The 9793-nt window shown below is 35.1% G+C and overlaps 1 protein-coding gene and 1 long non-coding RNA gene across 2 annotated transcripts; one reads left to right on the forward strand and one right to left on the reverse strand.

The window, feature by feature from the left end:
• Positions 1-124: 124 nt before the first annotated feature.
• On the reverse strand, positions 125-7407 carry LOC112572330 (ras-related protein Rab-7L1-like). Its single transcript, XM_025251958.1, has 5 exons — positions 6896-7407; positions 6470-6542; positions 5986-6167; positions 5313-5434; positions 125-4900 (listed from the first exon to the last, which is right to left on the reverse strand). The coding sequence occupies exons 1-5, from the start codon at positions 7013-7015 to the stop codon at positions 4762-4764; spliced, it is 636 nt and encodes a 211-aa protein (XP_025107743.1). The 5' UTR covers positions 7016-7407; the 3' UTR covers positions 125-4761.
• Positions 7408-7450: 43 nt separating this feature from the next.
• Positions 7451-9426, forward strand: LOC112572331. Its single transcript, XR_003100971.1, has 2 exons — positions 7451-7690; positions 8290-9426. It is a non-coding gene; the product is annotated as an uncharacterized LOC112572331 (long non-coding RNA).
• Positions 9427-9793: the final 367 nt, after the last annotated feature.

The raw sequence follows: 9793 nt of genomic DNA on the forward strand, positions 1-9793 counted from the left end.
AATGTATCAAGTTAATTTGCACTTTTTTATTTGAGAGAGCATGTTTGGAAAATAGCAAGGGTATCTGACAGTTAATCATTATAGCTGTTACAACACCACTGATACAAAGCTCAGAGAAATGAAGGCAAATACAAACTCATTTTATTTAACACAGATGGTCTAATAGAAATTTGTAAACATGTTACTCATCATTGAAAGTACAGAAAAAAGGTATATATATATACCCTGTATAACTCACACTGTATAGAACAATAGTGAGGTGACTAAAAGTTCTTTAAACCTACTCATGCTGGTAATACTGATCCACTGATTAGATGCTGAACCATAACCAGCCACCTTTCACCACCTCTTTTCAAAAAGCTCAAAGTATGCAAATATGGTCCCACCTCCAGAACAAAAGTAAAATCTGCATAGTATAATTTTGCTCTTCCTTAATTGTAAAAACTGTAAACAACAAAATTACTGGCTATGTATAATAATCTATATCAAAAGGTACAATCATAAAAAAGAACACAAATATCGGTGCATTAATATTATACGCATAAGTTTTGTTCACTCATGTATTTTTTACTCAAATAACTGAAATGAACTGTGCAACACTGCTACATCTAACCGTGAATAATTGATTGCAGGATACTTTTAGTTGTAATCACTTTTAGATTTTTAATGTGATCAACTAAAGGGCTACTATTAGTACCTCCCACCTCTTTATATTCTTTCCAGGTATAACTACCTCTATATTCAGTCTCAAACTTTACTAACCAAACTTCTCATATAAACCTATTGTTACACTTTGTGTGCTAGCAAATTCAAAAGATTGAAAGTACAAATGCGAAGCATGTTTATGGCACCATTAGTCATATTGTAGCAATGGTCACACTAAATCAAATTGGGCAAGGGCTTAAAATTAATTTCTGTTTTCAGAGAGGATTTAAGGATAGTACTAAATGGGCAATCTGACTGCATCACCTACATTTTTCTATATCATATTTTGCATCTGTTCTGGATTTGCAAGCATTCTAAAACCCTTCTCAAATCTGATTTTCACAACAAAGTAAAAGATCTAAACTTAAGAACTAATTGTTGAACATGGATGGGGGACATAAGACTAGATAAATATTTGTTCTTCAATGCCAATTTTCTCACTTCTAAGAAAAGCTTCCGATGGCTGACTTCATGGCATCATCTCCTGTTATCCTTTCTATGGATCTGTCAATAGATTTTTGTGTGTGGGAGAGTATTTTTTTTAGGCTGGCCATCATAACTGGACGTTCTCAGACTATACGCTTAGCAGCATTATGTTACAATGTCACTCAAAGTGTTAAAGCCATTTTATCGGCATTGCTGCCTTTATAAAACTTCTTTCACCTCAAAATTGTAGAAACCTATTCAAATATATACGTAAACAAAACCTGACCGCTCATCACAAAATGGTTTGACTGCCTAGTAGTAAGGGCAATGAATATAATGATTCACCATGTCTCTATGGCAATGAGCCCAATGGTTCACCATGTCTCTATGACATAGGGAAAGCAGAGGCCAACCCTCTGTCTACCATCTTTGTCTTACCTGATAAATCAGGTACCCTCTCTGCTGGGTGGGCTGTGACAGTTCCTTTAACCAGCAGCCATTTGTTCCAAGAAAAGTGCACCAGAAAAATCTGCCCCAATTTAATAACAATTGTCTACAATACACAACTATTATGTCAATCAGTAAGAAAGAGGCATCCAGCAAAAATAAAATATACATTAACATAATGAAATAAAATAAAACAAAATTGTCACTTGTCATACTCTGGACATGAAAGTCCTACAAGCTAGTGTGAACAAATATTTTGACAAGTTTGGTTCTTAAAGACCCACTGAAACGATTTTTTTTCACTTAAAATGAGTGATTTTAACTCATCTTGGGCAGAAGTATTGTTTAAAGCTTTGAATTTTGCAAACAATGAGGATATTTCCTCATTTTTAGGTTCATTATTTTGCAGCAAAGTAAAAAAATTACAACAATAGGTCTTTAAAGATTTATGTAAAATGAATCTTGTTATCTCTCCCATTTTCCTGACATTAAAAAGTATGCTACCCATATGTAGCACTTGACAAAGCAAACTTTATAACAAACACACAAATCTCATGGCAAAATTGCACACAGACACTTATTAAAATCATCTTCAGGAAACACAACATTTGGCATCAAAGTATCACACATTAAAATGCAAATTAATTTATTTTGACACATCTTTATACTTAAAAATGTTTGCCTCCCCAACCACAACTCCATCTCTTATTATGCTTATTAAATGTTGATTGGTTTTTTTTTTGGTTTTTGATAAAGTAGTTAAAAATAGATTTTGAAAATGTGTTCAAAAGTGGTTAAAATTACATCGTATTAAGGAATGATCTTTTGGTTGAATGTAAGCTGTGCAAAGGTTAATTGAAAAACAAAAATGTGGACTTCATTAATGGTGTAGTTTTCAAAGCACCTTCCAGCTGTCAGTGATGTACTGTGAATTAAACTAGATACATAATTCTAAAACATGTCAAGCCAGGAAAAAATCATTTGCATGTTTGAAAGAGTTTAGGGACATACATATTATTTTTTGAAACTTTTGTTGTTTCTAATCATGAGTGTAAGCCATAACATTAGTTTTATAATCAAATATATTTATAGGAATGTTGCAAAATAAACCCTTTGGAATGTATGGTCTCAAACTAAAAACCACAAAGATTAAACTAACAAGATTTTGTAACATTTGTTGCTCCCAGGTTTGAGGATGTCAAAAATGACCACTATTTTTGTCAAAATATGATAAATTATAAAAAGCCAAAGTTTGACAAAACACTAAAATCACAGAAATTTTAAAAAGACAGTAAAACTATAGTAGCCATTTTAAAACTATTCTTAAAGCAGAAATCATCAGCACTTTGTATTCTTTGCATGCCAAAAGTGAGTTTTTATGAGCTTATAGCACTCAAAATCATCTTTCTGTAACGTCTTCTGAATACTGAACAATCAACCAGAACATTTACTGCAAACAACCTATCACATAAACACTTCCACCTTTTCACAGTGTAAAACTGCATATTCATATAACATCACAGGATGGCCTTTCACAGCCTAGTATCTGAAGACTTTAAAACTATGGCAGGCTTGGTTAATTGTTACTGGTCCACAGAAACTGGTCTAGTATTTGTGCAAGTAACAGCTCCTGAAGGCCTTATAATTTAACTTGCACAACCATACATAAAAATCACTTACCATTACCTCAATGGTTGTAAAAATTAAACAGCAACAAAAACAGTAAGTACTCTAAAGAGGATGAAGTACTCTAAGCAGTAAGACGTTCATCTAAGGCTAAGACCATCATTACTATCTGCAAACTTGCAATACTCCCAATCCCCAAAATTCCTGCCTTAACTTGAAGTATATTGCTCAATCCACAAGCTGAGCAAACTGCACTTTGGTCTGAAAGTCTTAGCCATACATTGCGATTTCAGTCTAATCTTAGCAAACCGTTTCTAAGTCTAAACACAGTATACCACCAGTCTTAACGTGGACCCCAAATTACTTTGCAGTGTCTGTCATGATGAATAAGAAGGCACACACATTCTTGGCATGATAAACATAACAAAGGCACTAGGGCTGAAGACCTTGCAGCCTTTGGAACAAAACCTGTAAAATTGGCAATTTCTTGCTAGGAAGCAGGAGTAGATGGAAAAAGCCTGGATATCCTTCCTAAAAATCTTAAACAACTCACTTGGGGTTCCCATTGGTGATTTTTCACAGTCAACAGATAATTTGCACTTGCTTAATCCTTTGCAGAATTTTGGACTTGCATACTCACCCATGAGGCCCTATGCTCCACTGGGGGCGAATAGGAACATGAAGAACAATACCCACCCATATCATTCAATTAGGCCATACCCTTACACTTCCTGTTAATACTAACATATCAAGTATGTTCAGTTACAACAACTGTTACCATTTTCTGTTCACTGTGATCAAGTCAAGGAGACTTCAAACATTTACAGCACCCTCGCATTCATTATTCCATATTTTCTTTAGGATAATCCAATCTGCTTATCATCAAGCCAACATATAAAAATGTGCAGAAAATAAAGTGTTTTCACACAGCACGAGTTTTATGTACTCATGAGTCCATTTTTCTAGAAAAGTATGTTTTTCGCATTTCATTAAATTAACACGTTTTACTTTACACTCAATTGCTCCAACAGACAAAATTTCTGTCCACAATCATCTAAATTCAACTGCAGTCTTATAAACTTCACATAACAAAAAAAGTGCCACATTTATCACAATAATAACAGCCTTGCAATCATACTATGACCATCTTCAGAGCATTTCATAAAACTGTGTTGTTTAAAATGGTCTGACGTTGTTACTGTGAAAATAATACAGAATATTTGCTAAAGGAGGAAAAAACTTTACTGGGGGGTAGCGGGGAGTTATCTTCTTGACAAATTGTTGTTTGTGCTTGTGACTGTTCAAACAACAGTAATTAAAACTTAAACAAGATTAAAGCATACATACAAAAACTATTGCTTCATATCAAATGCACTTGGTATAACACCAATAACTATTCTTCAAAGATGCAAGAAACTTGTCTGCAATATATGCAAAAATATTGATATTGGTAACACGTGTACGTGTGCAATGCATACATACATACAAATGTGCATGCACACATTCACACACACCCACACCTGTGTTCTAGCGATTACCTTGAAATCAAAGACATCATCAACAAGAACATCGATTTGATACTTCAGTGCTTTCATCATCTTTACTTAGGTGACGGATGGGCCCACCTCCCTGAGGATGTGACTCTGAAAATCCCTCCATTTCTGCATGCTTTGCCATCATTTCCTCAACAAGAAAACTGTAACAGTGGCACAGAGCCACCATCAAACATACATATAAACTCAACACATATAAAAGCATAAACACATTCAAATATAAAACATGCATCAACATTTACATGCACTTGACAACTCTGCGATGTCCCTAAAAGAGTTTTATTTCAAAGCCATTCACGGTATAAAAATAATCATCCAAACAATCAAGGGAAAGAGACCGACTAAAAAGCCAATGTCCTGCTATTCCACAATTTTCTGTCTCTTCTGAATCCTTCCTCTCCCAATGGTTTAGAATTAAATCAATCATTTAATCTTAAGTAAAACATAAATATGGAAGGTAACAAATTAAATATGTGCTGAAAACACTGTAAAATAAAGTTTCTTATCCATGACAAATTTCCTCTTATGCAGAAACTTTTTTAAAAAAAAACTTACTTCATGGACTCCTCTATCATGTTGTAATCTTTGACCGATGTTTCACTCCAACCCAGAAAATCATGCTCCTTGCACATCTCTTCAATCTCGCCCTGTTCCACTTCACGGTGAGGCAAGTCACACTGAATGGTGAAAACATGCGGCAATGTAGGTATAGCCAACAAACAATTTTAATAATAATAATAATACACCTGAATGTAGTGTCTCTCCACAGCCTGAATCAAAGGTTCTACATACAGGAAGGCGCAAAAGCACATTTTTTTTAGGGTAGGCATCAAATGCACTTTCATACATGAACACAAATATAAACTAAACATGCATCTAGATAGTGTACATCAAAGCCAAGATGTGAATCCATGACATCCAATTCTCCTTGTTGTGATGACAGGAATGCATAGTGCAGGACTTAGATTTTATAGCTGACCAAGCAGTTTTTACAAATTTTTATTTCAAGACCTACAGGATTTTATGCCTGACCAAGGAATTTCTACAAATCCTTACTTCAAAACCTATAAGAAATATTGGTATCTCCTCCTTGTCTCCATCATAAATGCTAACAATGACTTTTAAATAACTTTAATGAGTAGGAGATGCACAAGTTTAACTGTTCATCCTAAGGATCAGTTACGAAGCACTCTACTCTTATTTTAGACTTTGATATTTTCTTTATTACCTTGTTGGCCAAAAGTAGGCAAGGAACTGCAGAGCCATCTGCAAGAGCACACTTGCTATCTAAGTCTTTTTTCCATCTCACGGCATTCTGAAATGTGTTCTTCTGGGTCAAGTCAAACATCACAATACAGGCATGTGCATCCTTATAGTAGACACGTGTCATAGAGGTGAATCGCTCTTGACCTAAAATACAAGACAAAACATACAAGATTTATGACTGTAAAACATTCTTGTGTAATGCTGGTGCGTATATGCAACCATCCTACAGATGCAGATGCCAAGCCTCTTCTAAGCCAAGCTAAGACATGCAGAAAAATGAGTGTAATTGTCTGTGAAAAGACCATGTAATGTAGGGGCACCCAACGGAATCTAATGAACACAGAAGATATACAATTACAATATATGACATTATTATTTTAAAATGTTCTTACTGCATAATTGTACGACTAAAAAAAATGCAGTAAAGAATCCCATGCAGAACATACCTGCTATGTCCCAGAGCTGGAGTTTGATGTTACACTTGTCTGACCATCGAATCACCTTCAGGGCAAAGTCAACTAACAAAAAGAAAAAAGTACTGCATTACAGACTTCTGGGATCTCTTGTGTGGAAATAATGATACCTGGCTTGATAATAGGCAAAATGAATAGCAGACTGGTCAGTGTAATCATTAGAAAGTGACAAATATCACTGACTTTTCTGTCCTTGAGAAGCATTAATAATAGTAAAAGATAAATCAATAAATGGTCTCTGATACAAAAAGGAGAAAAGATATCAACAATATCTTTATTGACCTGTATTCAATAACATCAATCAATATATGTTTTAGTGCACATCAGATCGACCTATTCACTTGCTATATATATAGCAGAACGTCAACATACACTTGCATAGCTAATCATCATACTCACCCCTATGGTCATTTTGTAGTCCCGTCGGAATGAATAATTGACATAACGATGTACAAAGGATGTTTTTCCGACAGTAGGATCCCCTATAATGATTACTTTGAAAAGTACCTCTTCTGACATTTCGATCACCAACTGTCACAATATTTAATGCTTCACCACTTTTACTGATACTTCTCCTATAAAACTACCGCTCTGGGTAAATCAACTACACTTGTTACATGTATCTTTAATAGTTGTCAGCCGTGTTTTCAACGCCAAGTTTGTTCACGGGTGAGCATCCATTGACACTCTGCACCCATCCAGTGGCACTCAAGCATGTCGAAATTGAAAAGATATCTGTTGGTGCTTTCCACATAAAAAATTCATTGTTAATTTAGGAGAGATATATTTTTACAGATTTTAGAATATACGGACTACCGTAACATAGGACCGCTCGCACAATTTATCCGAAGAAATACTGACTACAGTTGAAAACAAGCGAGTTCTCGAGATCACATGACCCATCACATGGGCAGTGTTACTGAGGCCCTCAACGGGTTCCTGCTCTCGGTGAGTCCGGGCAGAAACAGTCTGCAGACCTCATTCACCGAAATGGACACACATCAGACTCGTGAAACCTTATCAGAATAATGTTTATATACGATTTGACCAATATTTAGATACAGTACGATATCTACCATGGAGTAAGAATATTTAACCTCGACAAACTTTGGTTCCCAGCCAACTTTGAACTACTCCACCCGTGTATATACACCTACTGCATGTTGACTTCTTATAAGATTTATAAATCTTAAGGTAGACCTTAATATTTTATTGTGTAATTTTTCTATAATGTATGCAACATTCTCCAATTCCCTGTTTTTATGAATAATTAATGTCGGTCACTTAGAAATCTTTCATTTAAAGATATTCTTCCGGGTTTCGGTAACTACTATTTTGAGGGTGTGCAGCAGCGATCAGCTATATATAGCTGATATATATATGTATATTATATACTTGATCCTAATCAGAGGTAAAACCATTCAGAGAAAGTTGGTGAACAGATCGAATGGGACAGGAGGCATTTTTTTAACCATTACAATGGAAAACTTTGATCCGACTTCTTTTTGTTTATATCTGTATATATGTTTCTATGGTGAATCGGTGCATGATGATCAAAGGTTCAATCGGGTGAGATTTTGTTGTCAACTAATAAAGGATATTTTATTAAAAGAAATTAATCAAAGTTTTCATGATACTTTCGCAAGTTGATTTAGGCTTCATCGTGACATTCGTGCTTTATAGGTACGTTTATTTAGTTTTGCTTGGAAAAGAAAAAGTTTAGTGACATCAGTTTGCATGCATATTTATATATTCTACACACATATACAGAGAAATATTTATTTTTCTTTCAGACAATTGTCTCCCATTGGAACAAATGCCAGGTCCTATTCAAAGCTCAAAATAACGCCATTTAATGGCTATATCCTTATAGTCATTGGCCGATTATTTGAACAGCGGAAAGCAGTCATTGAAAATTCAGAGAATGGAGCAGTTACAGAGAAAGTCTTGCAGCAAAACTGGACGTTTTTGATACAGAATATATCAACAGATGAATCTCTTTTGGTGGACCACTTGTATGAAATGAACACTGTGACCATTAATGAGATGGAAGTTGTCAGGACTCAAAGCCCAATGCGCAACAAAGTGGTCAAACTTTTGGAAATTCTTCAACGCAAGAGCCCAGAGGCTTTCCATCAATTCATAGAAGCACTGGAAAGATCTAATCAAAGCCACATTGCTCACAGATTGAATGAGTCTTTAGAAGAAGAACTGAGAAGATAAGGAGGTCTGGCTATTTATCAGACTGGTTGCTTAGAAATACAATTCAGTAACCCTTTATCAGTACTCCATAATTCATATTATTATTGAAACAAATTTGAAGGAAAGCATGAGAGTTTAGCAGAATCCATAATTTGCATTGTGAAAAAATTCCCGAGGAGGCTGTTTCAGATCTCATACAGGAAACATATAAAATCAATGACAGTGTACAGAGCATTGTTGTCACCTCTGCTTGCAACAATGAAGTGTCGTAAGCTAGCTGGTATCGTTTGGCCATGTGACTTGGCATGACACTGTTGACAACTGTCCTTCAGAGTACTTTAGAAAGAGGTCAACATCAAGGTGGTCAGAGGAAGAACTTGAAGTAGTGGACTGGTGTTTTAGTGCAGGACCTGCTCGCTATTGATGAAGACTAGCCTGAGTAGTGAACCTTTTTAGCTCCAGTGTCTGTTCATGTGCTCACCTGATGACCTGGTGAACTAACATAACTGGTACCAATGATAATGCACACACACTGTGTGTGTGGTTGTTGCTTGCATGTACATGAGGGTTACTGTAATGCAAATATCTGTGTGTCTGCTGTGTATGAACTTTTGCTTGATTGTTGTTACAGAATGGCCAGAAATTATTTTTACATCACAATTTTTTCTTAACCAGTTGTGGCATGCCAAACCACTCAAAACACAATAAAGGTTAACTGTGAAAATCAGGATATTAACATTGTTTTTGTAAAGCATAGCATTTATTTATTTTTACAACCTTTTAAGGATTTTTTAAACATGCAAAGGAAGAAAGTGTTTTTAATCATCCTTTTCAGTAAGGCTCCAAATATCTTAAAGACAAAATTTGCCATGGCTACTGCATTGTGACACCTGCTGCATACAGTGTATATTGTGTGTTCAGGTTTTTTTTCTTTAATAGGTAGGGTGATGGATTAATTCATTGCAAAAATACTTTTGCTATTTAAGTTATATTTATATGCTTTTTCCCATATTCAATCTAATCATGACCAAACTGGGTTTTAGTTCTTTCTTTGGTTCCTTTACACTCCTAGAATTTACCAGTATTGACAGATTG

The sequence above is a fragment of the Pomacea canaliculata genome, linkage group LG9 (genome assembly GCF_003073045.1).
Source record: "Pomacea canaliculata isolate SZHN2017 linkage group LG9, ASM307304v1, whole genome shotgun sequence".
Lineage (NCBI taxonomy): Eukaryota > Metazoa > Mollusca > Gastropoda > Architaenioglossa > Ampullariidae > Pomacea > Pomacea canaliculata.